We start from the raw sequence: 27,582 nt of genomic DNA on the forward strand, positions 1-27,582 counted from the left end.
AATTTTTTTAAACATCTGTTTTTTTGCTGTTTGGTGCTCTAGCTGCAGTGGCTTTCATTGGCCTTGGGTTTTCACGTTCTGTTATGTTTGCACCCTGCAAAGGTGGTCTTCAGCAGAGATGGGAAGAATGTACTCCTTGTTGTTGATGGTCTAGCGGCCCAGCATGGAAGATTAGCAAGAAATTCCCCTGTCAGCATTAAGCCACCAATCTATCTGGGAGGCCTGCCATCACTGAAAAGACAGGTAAATAACTGTGATGCATCCACTTCCACATACTCCCCAGGCTGCACTAATTACATGTGGAAGTGTTAATATGAAGGGTTTCCATGTTGAAAAGGTCTGGCGGATATTTCCTAGCAGTGACTGTGAGCATTGTCTGTAGTCGATGTTTGCAGTTGATCATTACAGATCATTTTCCTCAGCTGTTGACACAGCTCTCAACTGGACCCATATATCCAACATGTGCTACTGAGGCATGGCTGACAGCCATGTGCCTTTTTCATTTCTGTTCTTTAAGAAATAGAAAATACTGAAGTCACATTTGTAATTCCAGGGATAGCGTTTTCCCACAGACTGCTTATCTCAGTGGGCTAAGTGATAATCCATAAAGAGCAAAGGCTCCTCTTAATTAAGAAATTATGGATGTAGAACCTGATTTTAATCTGAAGTAGAAGTTGTTCCTATTACTTCAAGAATGAGAAAATTATCGATGCAGGGCATTTTGTAAAGGCAAGTTAAAATAAACAGCCTCTTAGGAAAGAAAGGGTGTATTTGAGATCTTACAACTCCCATTGTGTTGTCCTTCTGACACATCATTGGGAGCATCTGTTTTGCAAGCAGGAGTTCTGTTAACTGGAAATCAGCTATTTCATGTTTTCAGCTCTTTTAATTTCAGAATATCTCTTCACTGCATACGAGATGGAGTTTAGGTGCCCTTAAATAACCATTGTCTGTCTACAGTCCAACAATACAAAAAACTAGCAGGTAGTCTTACTAAAAGGATGGTCATCATGCTTTGGTATTCATGTCTTGAAATATGCTTTCAGAGTATACCAGTGAAGAGTTTCAAGGGTTGCCTGAGGAATTTTAAGATGAATGGAAGAATCATGAATGTACCTCGGCAAAAAAATGGTGTGCTTCCATGTCTGGATATTCCCATGGAGATGGGGATTTATTTCTTTAAGGAAGGAGGATATATTGCCATTGGTAAGCTGTGTAGAAATTATGGTTTAAATGTATATACATGTACACAGAAGGATTTCTTGTACTTATTCTTGTGAAGTTTTCCAACTGTCTCTTCCAACAGTTGTTCATCTACACACTCTTTTTAATTCTCCACAGACAATTTGCGAATGGGCTTGGATTTTAGGATAGTATTTACCATTCGGCCAAGGAGTTCAACAGGTGTATTACTCCATTCTGGAAGCAAGCCAGACAACTACTTGACTGTTTACATGGAAGAAGGAAAAGTAAGTACCTGAAATGGAATCACAGCCTATATATTACCATTCTTCAGCAGGGAGGAGTTCTGAGCTTGAGCCCTGGACTTAGGTGTTACTACATTTGTGTAGAGGTTTAACACTGAACAACTACTTCAGAATGGTTTAATGCCATTGTATGGAAACTGGAGCATTTAATGTGTCTCTGTGCCTACAGTAGGAGCTTCCCTTGTGTGAACACTAGCATGCACGTGTTCTTTGCATAGCAGTCAGCAGAAGGGCACAGTCTCCATTTTCTCAGGCTTCAAAAAGTCTGAGAAACCTTACAACCCTAACCCTAAAAAGCCTTACAACCCTTACAAAAACTGGCTGGGCTTTTGGCCAGAGGCTATAGGACTCCATGGCTTATTTCCACTTCTATTTTAGTCATCATTTGGCTGTACTGATGCAGCTCTGTAACAACATTCATTAGGGAACTTGTGCAGTTTTTTTGTGTTAGCATCTGCTCTAGTTGAGAGGTGTGTCATGGTGGTGATTTTTATCACTTGTTTTTTCATAATGTAACAGCTTTAGAATGTATGTTGGACCCCAAAACCATTGTGCTTGCTTCCGTATAGACATCAAATAAAAATACGTCTCAGCTCAACAGAACCTGTTGTCTGGCATGGTTTAAATGAGCATAACTCTACCTACCTTCAGAAAGGCTCAGCTTTGCTCTTTTCTCCCTAGTCATAGCTATCCATTCGCGGTCGTCCCTAGTGCAGGTCAACAGCTAACCAGATTAGGGAACTTGTTTTTATTATTTGTCTTCTTGTCATTGGTTAGCTTCACCGAGCTTGCTGATCTGGTTCAAGACACGGCTAGCACGTGGAAGCAGGGCCATCAATAGCTGGGGAGTCCTTAGGGACAAGATCGAGCACTTTTTTCAGCAGTAACTTTGATTCATGCTGGCTGTCAGTGTGGGCAGGGTGGTAAAAGGTCAAAGGGATACCATCAGTCCTGACACTATCAAAGGGAACTCACTACATCAGTTACCAGACTATTACCAAGTTTGTTGTAACCATCACAGAAAAATAGTCTGTTTACAAGGAATGAGGAGCAAGACGTAAGAAAACACAAGCAGATTCTTGTTTGAAATATCACGGTAAATAGTCAAGCTACAAGCTTCTCAAGTGAAATACATGAAGACCAAAGCTATGTGAAAGGCTGGAGAAATATATTGCAGTGATTCTGTCTGGAGATGCCTAGCATGTAGGTGACTGCTTTCCAAAAAGGAAAGGGAGGCCTAGTAGGAAAGACTTTGTCTCAGAGAGATTATGTCAAAAGAATTAACATAATTTTGTAAGATTGAGGGGAAAGAAAAGACAAAGGTCTTGCTCGTACGCTTGTAAATTCTGTAATACATCTCCTGGGATTTGATTAGGGAAATTTACTTTCTTTCCGGAGATGATAATTTCTGGAATAGGTATACAATGACTGTGACCCTTAAAACTAGGTGAAACCCAGCCCTCCGCAAGTTCAGTAAATTACTAAAAGCACTGTATTTTTCTGTTCCTCATTTCTTTGCCATGGTAACTTAACAGATAACTGTTTTACAGCTCATTGCTGCTGGAAATAGTGGTGCTGGAGAATTCCATGCAACAGTCACACCTCGGCAATCTCTGTATAATGGACAGTGGCATACAATTGCAGGTATGTTGTATCACACTGATTCTTCAGAAATTTGGAAAGAAGGGTGAGCAGAAAGCATTGCAGACCCAGATTTTTATTAATCATTTCACTTCTGTTTATTCTGAGAATACTCTTAAGAACAATGTGTTTTGTGTTAATTCAAGGCATTACATGAGAGGGCTTTTTTTGGGCTGTATTTAGCCCCAGAGTACCTAGATGTGTCAACTTGACTTTGAATTGAGACAAAATCAATATAAAAAAGATTAAAAAAAAATAAAGTTAAATTTCAAAACAGATGTTGTTTAAAAAATAGTGTCATATCTAGCTGGTTCTTCAATAGTGTTGAGAAAGAGTACTCATATACCTGCTTCTTTGCAGTCTCTCAGAAGGGGAACGCTGTGCAGCTTGATGTAGGCACACAGAGTAACTATACCACTGGACACCCACCCTTTTCTCCTAGACATCTGCATCAGCCACTCTACTTTGGCAAAATTCCAGGTAACTTTATTGCTGCTTTATTTCTTTATGTAGCTACTGTTTTTTTTTTCCTTTCTAAAACAAATGTTCTGTTCATGCATGTAGTCCTATATCATTCTCCCCTCTTTTGAAAGCCTTGAAGTAGTTCATCTTTCAAATCATTTTCATTTAATTAAATTTGATATTTCTACCTTGTTGTAGCAATTTTGGACACACCGTGGCTTCCAGTTAAAGACTCATTTTTTGGCTGTCTTCGAAATATTAACATCAACGGCAAACCTGTCTCCACCAAGAGAATTTCAGAGGTTCATGGTGTAGTGAGTTTGCATGGGTGCCCGGCCACATAACTTTGCTGCTGCAGTATTTGTACACTCATCAGGTTGGGCCTGCTGAAGAACTACGTGAATTCATGCAGCGTGGGTTCCACTTCTGCTGATCACTGGGTCACTGTCATCAGGCTGGATATTCACAAGAGCTGGTGAGCAAATGCATCCTCTGGATGTGGACTGCGCCAAAGCAAATTTAAAGTATGGACTTCGATAAACTCCCTATTAAATGTTATTGATTTCCAAGGTAATCCATTGTGTCTTTTGAAATATATGCAGAAAATATAATTGTATATACCCTACTGGGCCAAATTCTGCTCTCACCCACAACAGCATGCAACTAAGTAACTCCAGTGACTTAAGTTCAGAAATTTGCCTTAATGCTGGTCGTCTTGAGAGCAAATTTGATCCACTAATATAAAGAATTCTATAAAAAATATAAGTCTCTTCGGATTGATGAACAGAATGTTTATACAGAAATGTACATTAATGTTAAAAATAATAATATAAATGGAGTTTGAAGCACTTTAAGGAGTGAAACTGGGAGTTTGTTACAATGCGAGGAATTCTGGGGCCAAATAAATACAGTATGTTTTTAAAACATTCCATTTTCCTGTTTGGTTATTTCAATCTGGTATTTCTTTGGTGTCCATTTTACAAACACCTAAATTCTGCTTGCTTTATACATATATTTCTGTAGCTTTAAGGAGCTGGTTTGCCTGAATAAGCAGGAGTCCATCATCTCTGCTTATTAGAATTTGGTTATGTAAAAACCTCAGAGTAATTTTTCTTGTAAGCTTCAGAGCCAGAAAGTTTCCTCCATAGACCTCTTTTTTTTCTGATTAAATGAAGACAAGATAGTTTAGGAACAGCACTGCACGTGGTATGGTTGTGTAGTGTGAACTGCAGGACTAAACCAGCAAAACTGTTTTCTTTGGCATTCAAATCTTTGTACCTGATCATGACCCATGGTGGAGTGAGGGGACCGACTTTGCTTTTGTTTTCTAAATACAGGGCTGACCTGAATAGACTTGACTTGGCTTCACCTTCTACTGTCCTTCAAAAGCAGCATTTTGATGCTGTTTTTTGTTTTATTTTTTTTCCCAGTTCGCTGATGACATCCCTTTTTTTGCAAAATAAAAAGTTTTTCTAAGGCTGGCCACTAGGCGGGAGAAGACAGTGATAGAAACAAACCTTTCTTCCCACCTCCTGCTATCTTTGCTCCCACCTTCCCCTGTCTTCTTGCCCAGGTGCAGCAGGATGTCCTCACGGTGCGTGGAATGAGGTGCTGCCTGGATTAACAGAAGATCCCAGATCAATAGCCCTTACAGCCGTGGTTGTTAATCCCTTATTAAATTCTTGCAGCTTCAGGTCTTTGGGGTGACAAAAGTGTCAAAAAGCTGCTCATGCACAATCTTGCATTGCTTTTTTTTTAGCCCAACTTTGTATCTTTGCCCATACAGGGGGCTCTCAGTGATTGAGTTACTTTTGGGGAATGGGATGGGGTGAAAGCATGCCAGGGTTGATGTCTCTGAGGGAGCGCAGAGGATTGGCACGCAAGGGTGCCCTTTCTCTAGAGGTGCTCTGCAAAAACTGCTTCTCCTGTATGGCTGCCTGCAGTTGGAAAGGAAATACCCACATGCCTAGAGGTAGTAGGATTTGGAAATAATCTTTTCAGATAGAAAGGATTCAGGTATTGCTACACGTAATGCCTTTGAAGTAACCCCCTGCCTTTGAAGTAGACTGTCAGCTGTAGAGGTGACCAAAACTGTGGAAATGCACAATTGGTTTACTGGCCTGAGCTGGCAATGATAATTTCTATGTGGAGAAAGGAAGAACTGTTAAACTTTATCAAGATATTCTCTCGTAACATTTCAATATCTCATGCCCACCAGACTGCTCACTGAAGCAGGTTTTCCCTAGCCCCAAGATAGCCTTTTCCTTTTTCCCTTCCCCCATCAAATAAGTAAATATAGCAAAGATCTTTGCCTCACAGTCTGGAGCCAGTCCTGGATTTCAATTCCCTTGCACTTCAATTTATTTTGTCAGAAATATTTTTTAATGCTGACAGGAAAGAAATGAAAAATGTATAAAGACTTCTGTAAATGTATGTTGTAATATCTGATAAGTATTAATTCCAGTACAATCCTAATACATTAAAAATGAAAAAGTTGAAAAGTGCCTCTGATTTTAAGGGTGGCTTGTTTTCTTTTTTTTGTCATTTTTTTAATTGTTATAAGTAATATTTGCAAGGCTCTCATCATTCAAGCGTTGGCATTTGATAGCTGAAAGAGTATCAAATATACTCAGTACACTGCAAGTGCGTAGCTAAACAGGCACTTTAACAGACTGATGTTATGATCATGATGTTATGATCCCAGATCAATTACATAAGGAGAGCAGATTTCCTCTCTAGATTAAACCACGTTGATTTTGCTAGTGCCAAGCCCCTCCCTCAGCCACGTCAAGGGCAAGGGGTTCTTTTCCAGTTAATTTGGATTGGATTTAATAGAAGCATGTTACCTGGGGCAGATGACACTAAGTCCAATGAGCTCCCGTTTATTATAACTACAAAACACAGCCAGATTATAATGAGAGCTGAAAGCCAGTTAACAGACCTAACACTGAGATGTGCAGTCAAATAAAATGAAATAGATCACAGGGCAGTCAGGAAAAAAAGTACAGTTACTGTAAAAAAGTTGTGTATATACAAGGAAAACATTTTTCACTTCACTGCTTATAAATGACACTGTTATTTAAGTCTCTAATTAACAAAAGCTTCCAATTAAGACGTCTTAACAGACTGCCTCTATCTCTCCTTGAAGGCCTGTGCTTTTGCTACTGCAGAGCTCTTGTGTAAATACAGAGCCCTAAGCCCTGCAGTCAACAGCAATATGAATTGGGTGAATTAATTCTCTTTGGTTTTGCAACCACTTATTTGGATTCACCTGTGAGCCATTTCATTTCATCCTCCTGCTAGTAGCTTTGCCTCTTCTAGAGTCCTTGGTGAATTTTGTTGTGTTTTTTTTGTTTTGTTTTGTTTTGTCCTCGTTATTTTTGCCCCCTCCCCTCTTCTTCCTTTTTGTCCCTCATAAAATTAGTGGAGTAGCCTGGAAAACGTGGTCTCACTGAAATCTCTATAAATGTATTATGGCTTTGTAATGAACTCTTACCGTGCTTTTTGCCTCCTACCATTTTCTTTGTGGTTTCTTCATTTAAAAAGTTCAGCATCTTTCTCCAATGATGTAAGGAAATTTAGGGCACAGCGGCCCGGTCTTCTGTAAATGTGTCTGCACTTTCTAAAAATACATTAAATGGATGTCCCTGGCAAAAGGAATTGCTTTATGTTAAAAAGGGATATGGCCATGATGCAATGTTACAGCTTCACTTAAGGCATTGAGACTGCAAGGCATAAGCATAAACCTCCTTTGTGTAGCTGGCCCAGACATCCCAAAATTGCAAGGGGCTGGTCACTGCCAGAGCTGCAGTGAAGCATCTTCCAAGTATAAAGAACTGCAAGCAAATATAACTAATCAGTCTTTATTTCTCTCTCAATTTGGGGGATCCTTTGTAGCAATGAAACCAAGCTCCGACCTGTCGTTCATATCATACCCCGCTCCTGGTTTGCAGCTGATAGCATTCAATTTTTTTTTTTGTTTTTCCAACACAGTCCTGTCATAACTTGGCCCCTCAACCAATTGCTGTGGTTCCTGCAGGTGGTTCTGAACGTGAAGCACACGTGAGATGCTCCATGAGATGCAGTTTCTTTGCGAATATGTCACTTGCTCATTGGTAAAGATTGAGCATTATTACATGGGATAAAAAGTCAGTTGGTTGGCATCATGATCTTTTTGTCTCTGTTCAGTTATATTTATACTTGGAACAGCAACAGATTTCTGTATTGTGCATGAGCCTATGTCTAAGATCCCTGTCACAGAAGGACTGTGTGCTGGTAAGAATGAATAACTACGTGCATAGGAAGCTCCGTACTTCATAAATTCGTATGAAAGACAGCTGTCACTATCAGAATTTCAGTCCTGAAAGAACTTTTCAGATCTGGTTTTTGAGGCTTGAAGCGATAACAAAGAAAATACTTTCCAAGTATACTGAAATAAATGGCTCTGTGTCCAGCTCCTGCAGACAGTTTTAATTAACAATGTGTTCACAATGGAATGAGCTGTCTGGATGTCATCCTGGGCAAGAGGCTCTAGGTCCTCCTGCCTGAGCAGGGGGTTGGACCAGGTGGCCTCCAGAGGTCCCTTCCAACCCCAACCACTCTGTGGTTCTGAGCCAAGATCTATCACTCTGAGATACTACTTTGGACAGAAGATTTACACTGTTAGATGACAGCACCTGCCATAAATCGTAATTCTAGATCCTTCTGATTATTTTCTGATGAGAAAATCTGTCTGGATCCTGCACACCTCGAGGGTTAGTAATAAACAGTCACCAATTCCTCCAGCTAAGGCAAAGGTATCAACCGATAAAATTTACCTCAGAGCAAAGGTGTCAAGTGAGTAATAAAGTTCTAACCTCTCACTTAAATCAAAGGTAATGACGTACCCCTGGGGACAGAGTAACCTAGTACAAAGGAAGCTAAAGGCTCTGGGCAGTTCTCCAAGAAAATACATAGGCATGATCCAAAGTTCAGTGGCTTAATGGAAGGATCTAACCACTTCACAGGACTTTGGCTCATACACTTTATTAAAACACGCCGAAAACCCTAAATACAGTTTATAAAAATGTGCTCTAAAGTTATTGCCAAGTTTTACAGAGAATTTTTATTGCAGATTAAAAGTTATGTAATAAAGGGCAGGACACGGTCTCCAGAAAACCTGAGATAACCCTTTTTACATAAATATACGTAAATGTAAACTTTGGACAAATACAAGTAGTATTTGTAGCAGCAGGGATGGAAAGAAGGAGGCCAAGGAAAGAGTCTGTTGTGACTGACAAATACTAGGGGTGAGGGTAGCACTGATGGGTGGTCTGAGAACATCAGCAGTGAGCCAAATCCTCTGAACGCCCACAGAGCCCACCTGGCCTCCGTCCTCTCCTGTGCTCCTCTACATCAGAAGCAACCGCGTGGGTCCCACTATGCCTTTACCAGACTCAAAGAAAAGGAAAAAACCTGGGAATTTCCTTACCCCTGCATGCAAAAGAGTAGGTCTACATTTTGAATGTAGGAGCGGTAAGCGGTGAGGTTGCTGTAACTTTATATTGCCACGTTAAAGGAAGGAAATGTGCCTGCTGCCGAGCCGCTTGAGAAGACGTGATCACTGAATCCACGTATGTTGCATTTATCATGAAAGATAAAATGAGTCAATGTGACGTATACACTCAGAGCAAATCTAATTCAAAACAGCGCAGAAACACTAATGATCATCATCGTTATTTCATTAAACAGGAGTGAAAAAGTTAAATCTTCCAAAGACTGAATGCCATTAAACAGAACAAAGGCCAGGTGCATGATTGGTATAAATCAACATCGCTTTATTGTTCCCTGATTACAGCTGATAGGAGAAAAGCTGTAGTCTTGTTTGTCTAACCTATTGTTTTCAGATGTTGGGAACACCATGTGTAGATCCTACGGAAAGCAGTTTGCTACAAAGAGTCCCATGAAGAATGCTTCAATTCACTTTCTACAAAAAAAGAAAAAAATATTTTCTATCAGTAGGAAAAAGAACTCGTGAAGAACTCATGCCATCCTAGAGGGCGGGTGCAAAGAAAAAGACTTCACAGCTAAAGGAGGAAAGGTAAGTGAGGAAAAGTAAGCCTTAAGTCTGCTAGGAGAGGACTTACCCCCGCCCAGGGGAATGTCTGCAGGAGAGGAGCTACCTACGAACTGCAATATCTATTAGCTTCACTGGACAATTTCTTGCTGCCACCACACAGCCTGGAGTCCAGCTGCTGCTCCCTTCCAACCCGAGGCTCAGTGCTGCCCTGCCAGGCAGCAGACGTCCTCCCTGTGAACCTACAAACCTCTGCACGGGGAATTCAGAAAAACGGTAGGACAGGCCTAGCCTATGGCAGGAAGGAAAACAGCACGAAGCTGCCACTCCTAACCCCTTTTATTTCGCTCTCTGGCCCTTTTCCTTTTGTTTGTTGTATATTGTATTATGGAACGGAACATCTGGACTCTCGCAACAGCAGCTGAAATTTGCATGCATATAGCAGATAATTAAACACGTGTCTATCTGCAGCTGCAAACAGCAATTAGTCATGAGAGAGCTTTTCACACCCCTTCATGCCTTTTCTTCTGTTTCCCCCCGAGTGCCCTCTTGAGCACACATCTCTGAGAGGCACTGAGAGCTTTACGCTTGTGAAGGCAGTTGTATGGCTGAGCTTAAACCCTGTAACACAACGGTGACCAGGATGAACCTTCTCTGAGACACCACCTTCTAGTAGAAACTACTTTCTGTGTAAGATGTGGTACAAGCAACCAGACACCCGTGTCTGCTTCCCAACTTAGCTGGGGCTAAGCTGCTTTTGTTCCTAGTTGCACCTTTCAGCTCTGAGGAAGCCCAAAGTCATTTCTGACTGCTGACAGCTTCTCTGCCTGACCTTCGCCTCTCTGCAGATGGCCAAGGCAAAAACTGAGATCTCTACTCCCTTCAGCTGTGGAGAAGCTTACGCTAGCCCTAGAGCTTCCACTCCAGACCTATGAAAGGCATATTTTAAAACTATCACATCGAGTATATACATATATCCTGTGTCTGTTTGATCAATCATGAAAGTCCCCTAGCAACAGAGCCGTGGGCAGCATTTTGTCACCTAGCAGAGGTGTCCTTGTTTCTCTTGTAACGGAGTCAAATTCTCTAGACAGGTAAAACAGATGCTGCTCAGGGGATACCAAGAGATACAGCTTAGAGTCAAACTTCTAGTTCAAGGAAAACCAAAGACTGCATTGCATGTTCCTGGATTTTACCCTCTGGCATCATATCTTTGAATTTATCTGTATGCTAAAACAGAACATAGTAAGAGGGCAGGCACAAGTAGGAGAGGAAAGGGCTGGAGTGTGATCAAAGGGATGGACCACTGTGCCTTGAGCAATGATTAGATGTGGAATGGCTTCGTAACCTGGACAACAGTGATTACTCCATGTGGCCCTTTGCATTTGCTACCTGATCAAGGCTTTTGTTGAAGTGAGCGTCTCACACCTACATGATGATCCTGCTGGAGGATTCCTGTACGTGTTTGAAATGACATTCTTGGGTAACATTTCCATGGATTTACTTGTGTGTGTTAATAGTAAGCAGGCATTCCCAGCTTTGATAAATTCACGCTACATAAAGTACAAATTCATACTATAAAAAAAAAATAAAAAAAAACAACAACCTGCAGCTTCAGGAACTTATTAAGGCCCAAGAGACCTGGTTGCAAACAAAAGTTTGCTTTTCATATAGATTAAATGAAGTCTCCCATGTTTCAGTGGGGAATGGTAATATAGTTTTTTTGTGAATGGCCTATAACAGCAATGCACAGAACAAGCCTGGCTGGCACCACCAAGCACTGTCACATGCACCTGCAATTCAGGCACAGCTATGCTTATGGGAGCACATTCCACCACCAAATCCAGAGAAAAATGTTAAGGCTTTTACTGTTAGCATAGGTGAACTCATTATTTTTGATTTGGGGTCCACGGAAAGTTCAACGATACTTGATTTTAAGCAAATGGAATGGCCAGACAGAGACTTGTAGGTATGTGAGACTGTCCAGTAGCATTGGGACTTGCTATGTAACATCTGCCTAAATTATTAAGACCCGTAACATTTGTTACCATAACAGTAACATTTATGGTTACTCATCTCACAACTCCAGCTACATAAAAGTTGGATGTCTACTCTAAACTCTATAATCAGCCTACTCTACACTTTCTATAACCAGCGAAGGGGGGGTTAGTTATTCCCTAACAGAAGCACACCCATACACCATCCTGACCGTAAGATGTAAGAGGACATAGCAGCAGCCAACTCAGCTCCGAGTTCCCAAGGTGCCATCTGGAATAGCAGCAAGAAATCCACTGAACAAATTCCCTGAAGATAGCTGCAGCACTTGATTATAGTCCTAAGGAATAATTAGACTGCCTTGCGACCTAGCTATACGAAAAAGCCATCGTATAGGGTTGTCAACAGGCCTCACTGAAAAAAAGGAACAAGACAGAGGGAATTACCTCCTGCTTCCAACTATAGGGAAGAAGTGTCATTATAACTGCTTTTGTCACTCATCCTTTTCAGAACTGAGTTATCCAGATATAGTGTGGTTAGCTCCTGGCATCTCCGCGTTACGATACTGTGACTCATCGTGATGATAGTACGGCGCTTGGATCCATGACAGTAGATCTGCCAGCATCTCTCCACCTTCTTAGTTTTCAGTGTCTTGGTGGTAACTGGAAGAAATCTCGGTTGAACTCGCTGTTTTCGTGATGAGCCGGGCACACTGGTGGGTTCACATGCATCTTATCACTTTCTACCTTACACCAAAGAAATTAACATATATGAACTGTTTTTTTTTTTTTTTTTTTTTATTTGTTTTTCTCTGTGCTTTATATGATTTGAAGCTTGGGAACATAAGGAGAAGATGTAGGTTGAACCCCAAGTGAAAGGCATATAAAATAAGGAGATGCAAGACAGAACGCATATTTATGTGTATTTACAATCCTCAAAAAATAGGCAAGTGAAACAGTTAATAAAATAAAAGGAATGGAAGGAAAAAGAGAGGAACTCTTCCTAGATGAACTGCAGCAGGAAAAAAAAAGCATTGGAGAAAAATGCTAATGGAATGAAAAATGGGAGAGTGCACTGAGAAAATAAAAGATGATTTCTCATTGTGCTATGTCTGGAAGAGGAACTCCGAAAAAGTGGCCTGCAGTAAAAGCACAGCTTTTCTCACTGTATTATCCTGTTTTTGCTGTGCATAACTCATAATGGCTGAAATTATGCAACTCAATTGAAGATGCTTACGTGATACGTAGCTCTCAGCTTCACAAAACACTGTTGGAAGAACAATAAATAGTGAGTCAATACAGAAAAATTCACCTGATGTGTGGTTTTAAAAGGCACGGTGCTGTTTAAGGGCAGAAATCCTTTCAGAATCCAAACACACTTAAAAAAAAGAGAGGAGGGCTATTAGATTTGTCATCCTGCAGTTATTTCCATAAGAACTTTGATGCGTGGTACGATTTGTAAGTCACTCCTGCGATTATCATTAGATGCACATAGAATCTTGGCTTGCCATTTCCCTTTATCTGCAATGCAGTGTTTCACTCGTTGGGCAAATGCTGTCTGCCACGTCTGATAGCAAGAACAAGTTCTGATAGGCACTGTTCAGGAGAATGTTTAATTCTCAAGAGCGTTTCTTAATTCACATACCTTGACTGCCAAGTGCCCAAATAGAAACATGCTACAAAACAGTTGGACAGTTTGTATTCCAAAAAAATGGCATAGGTTTCCAGAAGTGGAAGAGTGGGAAAACCTAATGATGTGCATTATTATTATTATTTTAGAGAACACAACCTTAGTCAACTGTATGCTGCTGCTTATTTCTTTAAGTACTAGGAGGTAACACATACATTCTTGGTTCTGCTTAATTTCATTTTGGAGCTGTTAATTCACATTCTAGCCAGTCAAGCATCAGCTTCCAGTTTCTTAAATTGTATTTTAAATTAAAGTCATCAAATTACAAATACATATTTTTAACGTCTGCTTTATAGTTTTACACATCAAAACGTGAAGAATGTTGTATGGATTTCACCAGACACTTCTGACTATAGAACAACTACTAGAATAAAGATGATATAAGCATGTGGATCTGTCTAGCTGTTGCCTCTAGATAATCCTGTAGCCTGAGTGAATATAAATATACATAAGGCTTGAATACACACTTAATAGAAGATGATCCCTTCAAGTTTATACAGATAGACAAGATGACTTTCCTCACATCCTCTAAATTAAATGGTACAATTAGTTATATTGCTTAGAGAGCAGCAAAAGCATTCAGACCAAAGCACAAGTTTCACAGATGAAAAGCTAGTATCCAGAAATAAAAACTTTGATATCTGGGGTAGCATCTGTCTCTCAATATGCTTTTTAGGCTTCTTTTCTGCCTTATGATATATGCTGCAGATCACACTGCTACTTTTAAAAGCCACTTGCCATGTCTGTGTGTGCAAGCCTCAGAGAAGAGTTTTGTAAAGAACAGAGCACTATGTTCCAGGAGACAGCATTAAACTCCAAAAACATAAGGAACTGAAATAATCAGGGACAGAGATATCAGTAGCTAACACAGCATGTATGCAGGGGAAGAAGCTCACCATCTTTGTAGGTATATACACTGCTAACAGGGCTTCTCAAATGAAAATAATCCGTGTGGTCTATTCCAGTTATAGAAAGTCAAGATGCTTTAGTCTGAGGTGGTTGTAGACTGCTGAATGCCTTGGTGTAGCATAGCCACCAATGTCGATGCACAGACAGGTGCAAATTTATTGTACACCTACAAACCTACATCAACAAGAAACTGTAAAAATGGGACAAGAAGGACATCTGTGTGGAAATCTACTGCTTGCAACTCTTATTAATGCCAGGAGACTCATGGTTCTGCCACAGCTGATTCGAGCCTTCCTCTCCTTCCCAAGTTGAGCTCTTGGTGCCTTTCACACCCAAACGGCAGCCCTTCTCTTTTTCATGCCTTCCTTTCTCTTTACTTCAAGCACTGGTCATTGCAGTTGTGACTACCTTCCAACAAAAAGGCCCAGACAATTACCCTGGACATAGGAAGTACCAAACTGTCTACATAAACCTGTGCTTTGTGTCACAAAAATCCTGTCATCAATGGGGTCTACTGATTTTTTTTGTCACTAGAATTTTTAACAAAATATTTCCTGCTTTCAGAAAGATGAGGTACAAGGGGTGCAGATTTCAAAACTGAAGGACAAACCCTAAGACCAACATGGCCAAAATAAAACCTCTGTAATCCAACTGTGGCCAATCTATTTTTGTAGAGGAATAAGCTAGTGAAAAACGTTAAGATGCTGAATATAAAATACATACAATGCCAAAAGTTCCAAATGAAAGTAGAAAAGTAAGAATGTTGCTGACAAGCAATCTTTATGTAATCTCATTTCAAGCTGCACTATGCATCAAGCTGCGTGACACCCACAAGAAAATATTTACTGCTAAACTAGTAAAAGGAAAATATACCTTAGCAAGATATTCTATTTATTCCATTCTAACCATTTTAGAATACACCAATCTACAAGGGTTTCTGATTATCTTAAATTACAAGGACTTGGGGGGGGGCGGGGGGCACTAACACAAAGGGTGTCTACTAAAGCTGTTATGTTTGCCACAGGTTATCTGTGGCCTTGCTGACTACTCACTGTTCATCATAAGCTTGAAAGTACAAAGGCACATCCTCAGTAACTGGGCAAGTGGTTTGTTCATCAATATTATACACATAGTTAGAAATGTATATGCATATACAGATGAATATGTAGAGGTAAATCCTTCCCAAATGCATCAGGTCTTTAAAATGGCTTCAGGCGCACACCAAAAAAAAAAAAAAAAAAAAGAGACGAGAACTGGAGGAAACCTCCAAAGCAGCTCAGCAAAAGTATTTGAGGTTTAAAATATATGGCCTGCTTCTGAAAGGTCAAAGTGAATGGGGTTGATGGGTTGTTATTTGTTCTACAATGTGAAATACTAAGAGGGACCCAACCAAGATCCCGTAGTATAAAAACAAGTGTATTATGTGGGACAGTGTTTATATATTCCAGTTTGGGCAAGACAGCTCACCTCACTCCCTCACACACGAAGCCATAGAGCTCACCAGTTTCAATTTGCTGTTATCCCTTTCTTTCTGTAACTAAGATACAATCGTTTTCACTGCTCACTGAAACAAGAACAAGAGGGAAATTTAATTTGCAGGCTCTCCATAGTGAAAATATTTTAAGGACGTTTAGGCAAAGATTTGTCTGTTTTGATCCAGAGGAATTTATTCTGACTGCCCAGAAAGGACTGGACTAGAACTAGCTCAGTTCTGGCAATCACTTTGTGCTTTGCATTTCACGCTCACTGGCCATACAATTAGGTTAAGCACGTATTTTTGCAATCAAATGTAACTCTGACCTCTGTAAGAAATTATTCTTCTAAAAGTAAAACATTCTAAATTGGCTCTTAAAAATTCAAGTAGGATGATGATTATTTTGTGTGGAAGCTTTTCCAATTAATTTTCATTGAACAGGCCAGCATGTGGCTGCCGCCTGAGCAGAGCAGCTGCTAGTCTCTAATAGTTTTGCATTGCTTTGTTTTCTCCGAAACTTTGTGTGCATATGTTTGGCCATTAGCAAGTTCTGAAGAAAAAAGCAACAAAAAAACCACAACAAACCACCACCATCACCAAAGTGCCGTGTCATTTAGCATGCTTTATATAGCAAAAATTACACACCTTCATATGCCTAAGTAAAAATAACTGTGTCTCTGCACATGAATTTATCCCGTTATGTAACTGACTGTATGCTGGGTCCAGAGCAATTATATGTGTAGATAAAACCAAATGTTATTAAATATAACCAAAATATTTTAAAAAGCCATCAGGAGAGATCAGCACCACGTAAGAATGCTTAGAAATTGTTTTACTTTCTCTGTCTCACCTTTCACTTTCCTTTTAGACTTTACAGGAACTTCACCTGCTCTGCCCCAGCCATCCCCATGGTTTCTCTGTGCAGAAACACCACAGTTACAGACTAGAAATACTGAGGAAACAGAAAAAAGCAGCCGCAAATGAATGCTCAAGAGACCAGGACAGAGGAATCAACACTTCTGAACTAAAGTCCACTGCCACAACTGGGGGTTATTCTTCTAACTGTTATTACTGTAAAGCTCTTTAATCAGAGGAAAGAGTCAAAAGACTCTGTTTCAGTACCCTTGGAAGACTTTGGATGAAGAGGCTCATGAGATGTGTTTTGTTTTACCGAGACGTATGCATAGTCCCTGTCTATTGACAGAAGAGGATAGTTATTTCAACGCACGTGCCCGTCCTTAGGCAGGGTGTAGCCCTTAAAATGACAATGCATATTAATAGGAAAATGTGAAGAACCAGCTCTGAAGATTAGCTTAGCTCTGTAATATCGCTTAGTTGCTGTGCCCTATGGAAAATGCATGATGATACCAGATGTAGAGCTCACCATTCATTAATATTTAAGTGATAAGACACAATAGGCAGGCACCTTCATTGTTGCAAGAGTAAGTGGTAAATTACGAGGCACAAAGCGCAAGAATAAGTGGCTTTAGCTACTTATAATGTACATTTCCTTACAACTGTACTTGTGAACTTAGACATTTTTTTCCTTCAAAATACAATATATTCAAGAAGGGAGGATACTTACATTTATGCATTCACTTGCTGTTACTGGCAGTCACTGACACAGGTCCCTCTGACAGCTGGTGAGGAACAGAGAGCTCTATCCTGGATTCTTACACCCCTGCATAACATACAATGGGGCTGCACCTGGTATTTAACCAGAATGGCAAATCCGTGAAAGGAATTCAAAATTACAACACCTGACTCTGCAGGCTTATATCCGAAATTGGAAAAATGTGGGAGACATTGTCATGATCTTTATTGGTGTTTGCAAATACAGTCAGGCTTTCTGCAACACAGGAAAGAAAGTTAATTCAATTCTGAAGGACTTTACTACTTTTTACCTAAATGAGGAGTGACTCTGACTTAATTGCTGGTGATCATATATTCTAAATGCACTGCTGAAATTTCATCTCCATCTTAAGAAGTGTAAATTGCACCAGGCTTATTGAGGTGATACAGGACAGAGGTAGAATTTTGGAACAAAATAGGTAAAAGGAAACCCATCAAAATCAGATTTAGTGCACTCTAAGGCAGAAGCAAGGATTTAGATTGCCTCATCCAGACACAGTGGAGAAGGACCCTGGGACAACTAGAACCTAATTTAGAGAGTAATGAAAGGATACTCAAAAAAATATGAATAAAGGTTTTTTCTTGTTTTTATTTCCGTCTCTCCAATGCTTTAGCTAAATCACTACGCTTTAAATATATATATATATATATATTCTCTCCTGTTATCATTTTTACCATTCTCTGTAGCTCATGGAGGTTATAGTAGGGCTAAATTCCAATTAGACTTACAGAGGAAAATTACCAATGAAAAAGAACTGTTGACTCAGGGACTTTGTGAGGATGACAACTGCAGGACTTTTCCCTCTCAGAAGCACAAAGGCAGGGCAGAAGCTTGGAAAGCTTGTCAAAGGGAAGAACAATTCACTATTCAAAGGTACAGACTATATCGAATAGGACAGCAGTGCCCTGCAAAGCAGGTATAAAAACACCACCATTCTGCCTCTCTTATAGGATGTGAATATTGTAGCCACTTTGTCTTTTATCGCTTTAACAACTGCTGGGAAACCAGAGAAAAGTCTTGGAAATATTAGGCCCTTTGATTTATTTAAATTACAATTCTTGTTCCCCATCAGTAACTTACTTTACTGTCCTTGAGTTAGTTAATTACAAACCGGTTTCCTCAATTTCTTTTCAGAAGAAAGATAATAGTAGCATGATAGTGTGCTCTCAGGAATTAAGACAAATATAACAAAAAAGGTGTCTAGAGTGTTGGTGAACCGAGAACCATACTAGCTCAGATTAGCCATTACAAGTCATTCACGTAGCTCTGTTCACTCTGTTTCCTCACTCCCCGACCATATTTAGTAGGCTGAATCAGCAGTACCACATCCTCCATGTAAATCAAACTAAGAGTGACCCATCACAAGACCTCATCTGCCCTTACGTGCAGGCAGGGAAACTTACAGCCTTGCTGATTTCTGATCGAGTTCTTCAGAAAGAATGCAGTTCTGATGCAGTGCATAACAATATGGGCACTATAAAACTGCTGCTGCTAAGCTGTCGGAGGCAAACTGCAGGTGTCATGCTGCTTCATTATTGGTGTTTAAATGTGTTATTTTCCTGCTTGAGCAGCTGAAGTGCAGATTTGCTCTGCCAAGTTTTTTCCACAGATTTATAGCCATGTTTCTGGAGACTTGGTTTAGCTATTCACGTCTTGTGTTTCAAAATTAATAACTAGCTATGGGAGAGTTGTAAAAGCATTTGTTACAGAAAACAGATTATCAGTGCCAGCCCTGAGCAGAGCCTGGAGATAAAGGGTGCTAGAAAGAAGACCTCAAAGAATTCTAGCTCCTTATATATGGGGCCAAAAAGCTGTAGAGAGCACACAGCCCTGCTACACTATTATCCAACCACAGGGGCTACGAAACAGAGTTTAGCTTTGGAAAAGGAGTAGGTGTTTCACAAAGGACTTGGCTCTTCGCTGCTCCTTAGAAATGGTACTCAGAGGTAGGAGTTTGCCTTCTCTGTCCCTAGTTCTCAGGGAATCCATGATTCATTGCCTCTTGATCAAATTGGTTACATATGGCTAAGGGAAATTGTAATATAAACCACTTCACCATGAACTCCTGCCCACAGAAACCTGCATGGGTGATTAAAAAAAAATAAAAATAAAAAATTATTGCTATAAGGTTTTCTGGAATGCAGTGTCCTGAGCACAACTGAAACAGAATAAAGGCGGTACTACTGCAAGCTGCAACTTCCTTTTTGCGAGGCTGTTTGAATTTGTGGAGTCCAAATTTCACATGTAAAGCAGTGAGTACGTTGGAGAACATGTAGTTCCGTCTGCACGGACTTCCTAAAAGTCCCTGAAGATTCACAGACTGCAGATCATGCTGTTTTGGAGATGTGCACTGTAACAGAAGGCACATTCTCTTTAAACATCCACCTGAGTATCAAGCTTTGCTCGGTAAGACAGAGGGACTGGGAATCAGCAAAAGCATCTGATCCATACCTGACAGATTTCAGAAGGCTCCCAGCATCAGACAACCCTTGCTTTTCAGAGCGTTGTTTCAACATGTTTTTGGTACAGAGTATTTCCCTAGGTGGTGGTAGCTTTTCCTGTAGGACATATACTACGGAAATATTGCTCCTTGATTCACAGGAAGACGGATGTTTTTTTCTAGACAGGGAAGAGGGGCTGGTTCTAAAAGTAGACTGTGGTCCCATTCTTTTATATATTAGTGAGGGAAAAAAAAAAAAAAGTGATCCTTAAATTTTCACCAGAGCAGCTGTAGCACTGCCCTAGCTGGCAGGAAACAAGACCAGGTTGTAATAGCCTTTGTCTATACCCAAATTTAAGCACAACAAATAAAACCTCTTCCTGCGACGGCGTGTGTGTGTGTGTGTGTGAAAACATTGTGGGTGTATTTTCAGTCTACAATACTTGGCTGTTTGGAGTCAGAATGGGTACATTTATGCAAGTGTACTTTCTCATATATCCAGTATTTGGAACAAGAAGCAAGACCAGGCTGTATCTGAACAGGACTTGGAAAATACTGTCTGTTTCACAGACAAATTCACCTTACAGCTAATAGAGGTGTTGAGGGGTAGGAAGTAACCACAGGGTTTTAGACCCGGCTGGGCTCGCACTGGGAAAGTCACAAAGTCCCTGTTCTAGAAATAAGCTGCTCCAGTCTCTGCAGGAGTGAGCTCTGCCACCAGCTAAGACCAACATCGAAAAAATAATTTTAACTTTTATTTATTATTTTTTTTTCTGCAAAGGAAAAGGCACATCAGCAGAGAAAGAAAAGAAACAGCGGGCTTTGTGAACAGCCCAGTCGCTTGGCTGCCGGGAGGGAAGGCAGCGGGCAAACACCCGCGCTGCACACACCGGTGTGGAGAGTTGAAATGACGTAAGACCCCACGCAGACTGAGGAGAAAAGAAACAAAAAATTAAAAAATAAAAATGAAAATAATAACAGTTAGAGCTTGAAGTACTAACTCCCATCTCGCCCCGCGCATGCGTGGCCGCCTCAGCGCCTGCGCCGCTGCTGAGGGACGGCGGGCGGGCGGCTGTGGGGACGGGGCCCCGGCGCCTCCGTTGTACCCCTGAGGGGCAGGGGGGAGCCGCTTCCTCCTCCTCCTCCTCCTCCTCCTCCTCCTTCTTCTCCTCCTCCTCCTCCTCCTCCTCCTCCTCCTCGTCGCCATGGCCGGCTCGGAGCAGCCCCCGCCGCCGCGGCGGGAGGACGGGGACGCGCCGCTGCCCGTGGAGGACGCGGAGCTGGCGCTGGCCGGCATCAACCTGCTGCTGAACAACGGCTTCCGCGAGTCCGACCGCCTCTTCAAGAAGCACCGGTAGGGGCGGCGGGCACCTGCCGCCGGCTGCCATCTTCTGCCCGCCCGGCGGGGCAGGGGCGGGCGGGAGGGGCGCAGACGGGGGTTTGGGCTGCCGTGCCAGGTCGTGGTGTTATTGTATTCAGGCTGAGGGGTGCCTTCGTAATCCCTCCTGGCATGGAGCAGTCGCCCTGTAGGAGCGGCGTTGGCGCTGCCCCATCAGTCGGTCCTAAAAACGCTGCCTCGGTTTGTGCCCGAGAAGGGCTAATGCCTTCCTTGGGCTGCGGTCGTTGCGCATCTGGTCTAAATAATTCATGTGCACCATGCTGCTCTTGTCTGGGTGATTAATAAAACCTGACTTAAAAGAGCACCTCGTAGGTGGTGCCGCACTTTAGTACTAAAATGTTATTCGCTAAAGGCAAAGCTTGCTGCCAAAGGATGTTTGGAGATGGGGGGCGAGGCTTACGAATTAAGAAAATGTCCCTTTATAATAGTGGAATAGTAACATCCCCGCGTAGCTGCCGCAGTTGATGCCCTGCGTTTCATCCTGTCCCCGGTACGCACCGCTGCGTTACGTACCGCTGCGTGGAGCCAGCTGGAGCGTGGCAGGTGGCAAGCGAGGTCCCAGGTTTACATTCCTCGTGTCCCTGACACACGGCACGTGTTCGTGTGAAGTTATACACCGTGTGAGTTATTTATTTCTCGGGTCTGTTGGTATCATCGGTCGTTCTTAGGTATTCAAGAAATAACCCCCCCCCCCCCTTTTTTTTTTATGGTGCCAGTTAAGGCACACTTGGTGGGGTTTCTTCCTCTCCCATTTGTGATTGAGCCGTGGCTGTCTCACCGATGTGAATCTGGAATTAGCCTAGGGCTTCTAAATATGTGATGCTCTTATATTGCATGGTAATGCCAGGGAGTAAAATTGTTCAGATTCCTGTTTTCAAAGTGCAGTTTAGTTCTTCCTGCAGAGGAGGAATGAATATCCTCTGCAAATTGTTCCTTTGCTTGCCTATAAGGTTTGCTACTATAGATTTTACTTCAGTGCAGAAACTTTTTATTTTTTTTTTCAGGTCCGGACTTCTCTTTGTTTGATTTTTATCCAGAGGTGCCTTTAGATTCAGTGTACTGTTTGATCTTGGCCTTTAAATGCTACCCACGAAGAGTAAATAGGAATTCTTTCGTAAGATTAAATGGTTTTATGATTCATAAATTAATAATCACTGCCTTGGTTCTTAAATGACTGTGAAAATCTCTAGCCCTGCCTGCCTTATCCTAAAATTTGTAGTAGGGGTCCACTTACTGAGAACTAGCAGGTCTTTATTGTGTGCTACAACTTCATGGACAGGTAGGAAAGAAAATGCAGCAAAGTGAGCTTAATTTCCTGTAAATTCAGATTTTGGTGACGTGGGGAAGTTCACTTTTGTCAACAGCTTTCAGTCCAATACTTGATTTTGATGCATGTTTAAGTCCTTGTAGGACTTAAGTAATACTGTTGCATGTTTATTTGCATATGCCGTTAAGTGAGTATGGTTTTGTTGGTGTGTGCTTGAAATTATGAAATAGAACCCATCATAAATGGGACTAGCAGGCTGAATGAGCAGCTTTTGGGAGCTCTCCATAGTTTAGTATGAATGACTGTCATTTGCAGCAGTAGAGCTCAAAGCTGTGTGAGGGAATGCAGCTTTTTGAGCTTAACTCCACGTGTGTGTTGTCTGTTTTGCCAGTGACCTTTGTTATTGAAAGTGTTAATTACAGACTACTGTCTTTGCAGATAGTTTAGCTCCATTTCAGAAGGTTAACAGTTATCAAATGACTCTTAGACATGAAGGGATGAGTGGAAAAAAAATCTTTCGGAAACTCTTCAAGAACCTACAAGGTTATTTATTTGGAAACTCAATTACACAGCAAAACTTCAGTTCCATTAGCCACATCATTTGAACAGTTAAAATCGTTCCCTAGAAACTACTATTTTTTGCTTCTGCTTTTTATTACTTATTTCACTATTACTTTCGTTACTCCTTCACTTGCCACCTGAATGATCTTGTGAAAAATCAATTCAAATCGATTCTGCCATGGGACAGTGGACAGACAACCTTGAAGAGCCTAAGGAGAGCTGTTCCAGAGTGGGCTAAATCTGGTTTCTTTGCTCCTCTACATTTTCAGATCTTCCAAAAAGCTGTCCAAGCCCCAAATCTGAAAACTTGTCGTAATGCAGGCCTTGAGACAACAAAGGTTGAAATTGCAGCTGTTTTTTTTGTTTGTTTTACTGCAACGGTAAAGTCGTGCCTTTGAAGATTGGTGGTACTGTGAATTGCTTGTTTACAGAATCATCGTTTCTGTGTCATGCAGAGGCATAGTTAAGAAAATATTTTGGTTTTTGGTGTTTACAGCTGATATGTATCGATTTAGAAACTAAAGAAGATGAACTTGTCTCTTGTGTCAGATGCAACATGCAGCTGGAGCTGCATTGATGGCCACTGCAAAGCGGTTAATCTTTTCTCAGGAGTAGCTTGTGACTTGTTTTTTTTTGTTGAATTATACCTGACAGAAAGTAACAGGGTTTGAAAAATCACCTGCAAGTACCATCAGCATCTGCACAAGGTTTTTTGTGAGTTGTTTTCAGGAAATCAAGATTCCCCACCTGCTAGTAGCGAGAACCATCTGAACGTCAGTCAAAAGTAAACAAATATTTTCATAAACCGGCAACGGACAGCACCGCTGCCTTCAGTGCTCGCAGCTTTGTCAGGTCACCGCAGTGCCAACTCATAGCTGAAGCCGTCAGGTATTAATCTTTCTATTCAATTTCTATTCAATTTGGACAGTACTGATGGCATCCGAGTTCTGATCAGGTTAAACTTGAGCATGTGAAAGTTGCAAGAGACGTGGAGGTTGACCAAGGATGAAGCCACTGGGGATGGAGCCCACAGTCAGCCCGTGGGATCGTGTTTTGGTGGGCCACGCTGGCAAGAAAGCTGGCAGGGAGTTTTCTTTCTGCCTTCTGGCTTTGTGGATTCCTCAACGCTTAAGAAAGGAAGAAACTGTCAAAAAGCATTTATTTTTGCTGATTCTTCGCTTTTTAAGTGCATTTGCAATTCAAAAATGGTTTAAAAACTTCCTTCAGTGAAGAAGAGAGAGGATTGTGTCAAATATAATCAGAAGCTTTTTAGCTGGATGTTGACTCACAGCATAAAGCATAAGATTAGCGATATTATAAATCCAGCAGCCTTCTGTCTCCAAGTGCAGAACCTTTTGTCTTCTTGCATGAGCGACTCTTACTTCTGAGAAGGCTTAAGAAAACTTTCAACCTGTGTGTAAATAGAAAGGGAAATGGTGTGAGATGGATAAGTGTATGATAAGGTCTTCTCAGAAGAACTAAATAAGGACAGTGTAAAGGAAACACGAGTCTACGATGAAATGCTTTCAGGTTTAAAGAATGGGATTGGTGTAGGAAAATACACTTTATGACCTGTTGTGGTAAAGGAGAACACAAAGAAAAATGGAAGGAATGAAATGGAAAGTGAGAGAAATACTTAGTCCATGTATTTTGAAAACCTGATTTTTTTTAAGATGATGTTTTATGGTCTGCTTATTGAGAGACACACAAACTTCAGCAATGACCAGAACTTCCATTGTGATAGGTGCTTGAAACTAATATTACCAAGGTAAAACATGTGGCTCAAAATAGTTTTGATCCAAATACCAGAAGAGACGAGATGAAAACAGATAATGGAAATACAAGGTGCCGTTAAGCCAGCACTGGTCAGCAGGTAGGTTATGGGGTAGCTGTTGTAGAAACGTGTTTGTGGAGCCCAGCAAAGGAACCTGAAGGGCAAAAGTGGAATGAGCCTGTGGAGGTTTCAGCAGCTTCTCTAAAGATAAGGGCGGGCGCTGAGGTCGGTCAGTTGGGGAAGGATGACGGCATCTTGACTGACAACACAAAAACAAGTCACGAGTGCCCTGATAGCAACCCCGGGAGCTGTCGTTTGTGAGGGTGACAGAGGCAGGGCTCTGTGGGGAAGCCATTTTCAGCAACACCTATATGTGTAGTAAATGTGTACCTTAACGAGGTAAGGTGTCATTTCTTGGGGTCAGACAGAGCGCGTTGTAGTAAACAAGGGGCACAAAACTAGGATTGGTTTTCTCATTTTGTGGTTAGGTTAGAAAAACGTTTGTGTTCTGCATTTTAAACCTGCAGACGTGGATGCGTAGAGATGACCACATTGAATGTGACAGTTCTGTGGCCTTCAGAATGGCAACGGGTGTTGTTGCCAAAACAAGTGGTAAAAAGGATGGAGGGAGGGAAAGAGACCCATTTGCCTTACAGAGCAAAAGCTGGTGGCTTGGAGTTCATGGGAAGATGACAGAAAGCTAAGCGAAAATCCAAGTGCATAACTCAGGCGTTAGAAGGCAGATCTGGCGGAGACTGCAGAAGAGATGTAGTAGGTGGATCTTATTTTAAAACCCAAGACAGTAACTTTGCAAAAGATGGGCAGCACAAGGAATTTTCGCTCGTGCTAGTATAACCACTCTTTGGTCTGCTGTCCTGATAAATTATTTCAGGCTATTGTGACGGGTCGGATCAGAGACGCTAAGAAGTGATGTGATTGATGTCACTTAAGCTGCTGTAGTTTGTCCTGGAAAGGAATTCGGGTCAAGTTGGTTGAATCTACCTAGTGGAAAAAGATTTTGAAGTCTATAATTCTTACAGATTAAGCACGTGTAGTCGGACAGTTGGTACAAACAAGTCGATAAAACTAGCTTGTCTCTCAGCTCTGTAACTACTTTTCAAAGCAAACGTGGAATTTTAAAATTCTTCTCATAATTCCCAGTGATTTAATGTTTGTGTACATCCAGGCTTAACAGCCTGAGTTAGAGCAAAACAGCAACCCATTAATTTACAGAATGACAAAAGAAATTAGGTGGAAAAAAATGGATAGGACAGGGCCACAGGTTTATTCTTTTTGTATTCCTGAATTTCTCTTTTGGTTGGATATTTCTAGTGAAAGTAGAAATATATCTTTAGAGCTAATTTAAAATTTGGAAAAAAAAAAAAAAGGTTATCCTAATAATGAAATGCAAGCTAAACCTAAATCTGACGTTTGCAGTTCTCAACGTATCTTAATGCTGTAATTCTTTCATGCCCCTTATGTTGCATTAGCTATTTCACATGCCAGTGTTGGCTGAAATGTTTTCTTGTATAAAGATCTATCCTCTGTAGTCTCACAAATTATTTTTAGAATCTCTTCTAAAATAATCTTTGGTATAATGACCAGGAGATTTGTATGTTTTTGCAGTGAATTCCTTACCTTTTTGCGTATGCTGTGCTTCTGCTTGTTTTAAAATATTCATTAGCTGCTTCTATATTTATCTATGAACTTGCATGATTCTTAATTTTTCATTACGCTTTACTCTCCCACTTTGGAAGAAAACGATTTGTTTTGTTCCATCTTAAGCATCCCCATCTGAATAATAACTGGATTTCTTAACGGATCGTGGCTGAAGTAGCAGTGCCTAGAAAAGCCAGGGGTTATGCTGGTGGGTGAATTATATTACTTAAATATAAACCTGAGATAGACTATAGTAGCTTTGGAAGCTGATATATTCTGAAGCAAAATATTATCATGGAAATAGATGTAGAAAAAAGAAAATACTGGGAAATAATTGATTTTTCTTTTGACGTGCTTCAATTCTGTTTTTTTTTTTTATACAGCCCTTTTTTATCATTTATCTCAGTCTTATTAAACAGAGGCTTAACACTTCTGAATGTTATCATCGTGCGTGAAAAAAGGGGCATGGCAATCACCTTTCTTCTGAAAGTGAATTGTCATCTTGGGTGATCTTAAAGATAGGCCATGAAATGAGGTGACTGACCTGAGATTTGTTGGGAGAAGCAATATCTCATATAACAACACTTTATATAGCTGGAAAAAAGATCTACTTCAGCAAACTTATGTTTTGCTATCCATACCAACTTGATTTTGTATCTAGCAGCTTTTATTGTGGTATCTTGTAAAAACAGTGTTAATAGCACACAGTTTTTAATTATAAAAGCATCTTCTGAGCCCTAGTCTGATGGGTGAAGTTCAAACATTATTTTACAAAATGCATCTGGAGAGAATAAGGGTGATAAAATATTCAGAGATATTTCTGGATTTCTGTAGTAAGTCACATTTTGCTTCTAATTTTTATTTCAATGTAAAAAAAAAAAAAAAAGTTATAGTATCTGTTGAATTAGCTGCTCAAAAAGTACATCCAGGCTATGGCCCCTTCTCTCTTCACTTGCCACTCCTTTCTGTGTAGAAAATTCAGTAATTTTCCAAGTATGGTAACACATGGAGGAGGGAAAAAGGGATGGTGTTGTAGTATTGATGTTGATACCTCTTTATTCTAAAGGAAAAACTGTAATTGTTAGTATTCACAGGAAGCAAAGGTAGGAATTTTGCCATAATACCAATGCTTACAAC

At 40.8% G+C, this 27,582-nt stretch overlaps 2 protein-coding genes and 1 long non-coding RNA gene across 4 annotated transcripts in view; 2 read left to right on the forward strand and 1 right to left on the reverse strand.

The window, feature by feature from the left end:
* Positions 1-4,516, forward strand: part of LAMA3 (laminin subunit alpha 3) — a 114,616-nt gene extending 110,100 nt beyond the window's left edge. For both annotated transcript variants that reach the window (XM_040547864.1, XM_040547865.1), the window contains exons 72-77: positions 103-243; positions 1,047-1,206; positions 1,342-1,469; positions 3,038-3,131; positions 3,489-3,608; positions 3,789-4,516. In XM_040547864.1, the coding sequence (XP_040403798.1) occupies positions 103-243; positions 1,047-1,206; positions 1,342-1,469; positions 3,038-3,131; positions 3,489-3,608; positions 3,789-3,934 (789 nt within the window). In that variant the 3' untranslated portion in view covers positions 3,935-4,516. The remainder of the gene's footprint in view (positions 1-102; positions 244-1,046; positions 1,207-1,341; positions 1,470-3,037; positions 3,132-3,488; positions 3,609-3,788) is intronic.
* Positions 4,517-11,611: 7,095 nt separating this feature from the next.
* Positions 11,612-17,507, reverse strand: LOC121065215. Its single transcript, XR_005816943.1, has 3 exons — positions 17,298-17,507; positions 16,563-16,629; positions 11,612-14,646 (listed from the first exon to the last, which is right to left on the reverse strand). It is a non-coding gene; the product is annotated as an uncharacterized LOC121065215 (long non-coding RNA).
* Positions 17,508-20,823: 3,316 nt separating this feature from the next.
* Positions 20,824-27,582, forward strand: part of TTC39C (tetratricopeptide repeat domain 39C) — a 39,440-nt gene continuing 32,681 nt past the window's right edge. The window contains exon 1 of the mRNA XM_040547887.1: positions 20,824-21,139. Coding sequence (XP_040403821.1) covers positions 20,991-21,139 — 149 coding nt within the window. The 5' untranslated portion in view covers positions 20,824-20,990. The remainder of the gene's footprint in view (positions 21,140-27,582) is intronic.

Source organism: Cygnus olor, chromosome 2 (genome assembly GCF_009769625.2).
Source record: "Cygnus olor isolate bCygOlo1 chromosome 2, bCygOlo1.pri.v2, whole genome shotgun sequence".
Lineage (NCBI taxonomy): Eukaryota > Metazoa > Chordata > Aves > Anseriformes > Anatidae > Cygnus > Cygnus olor.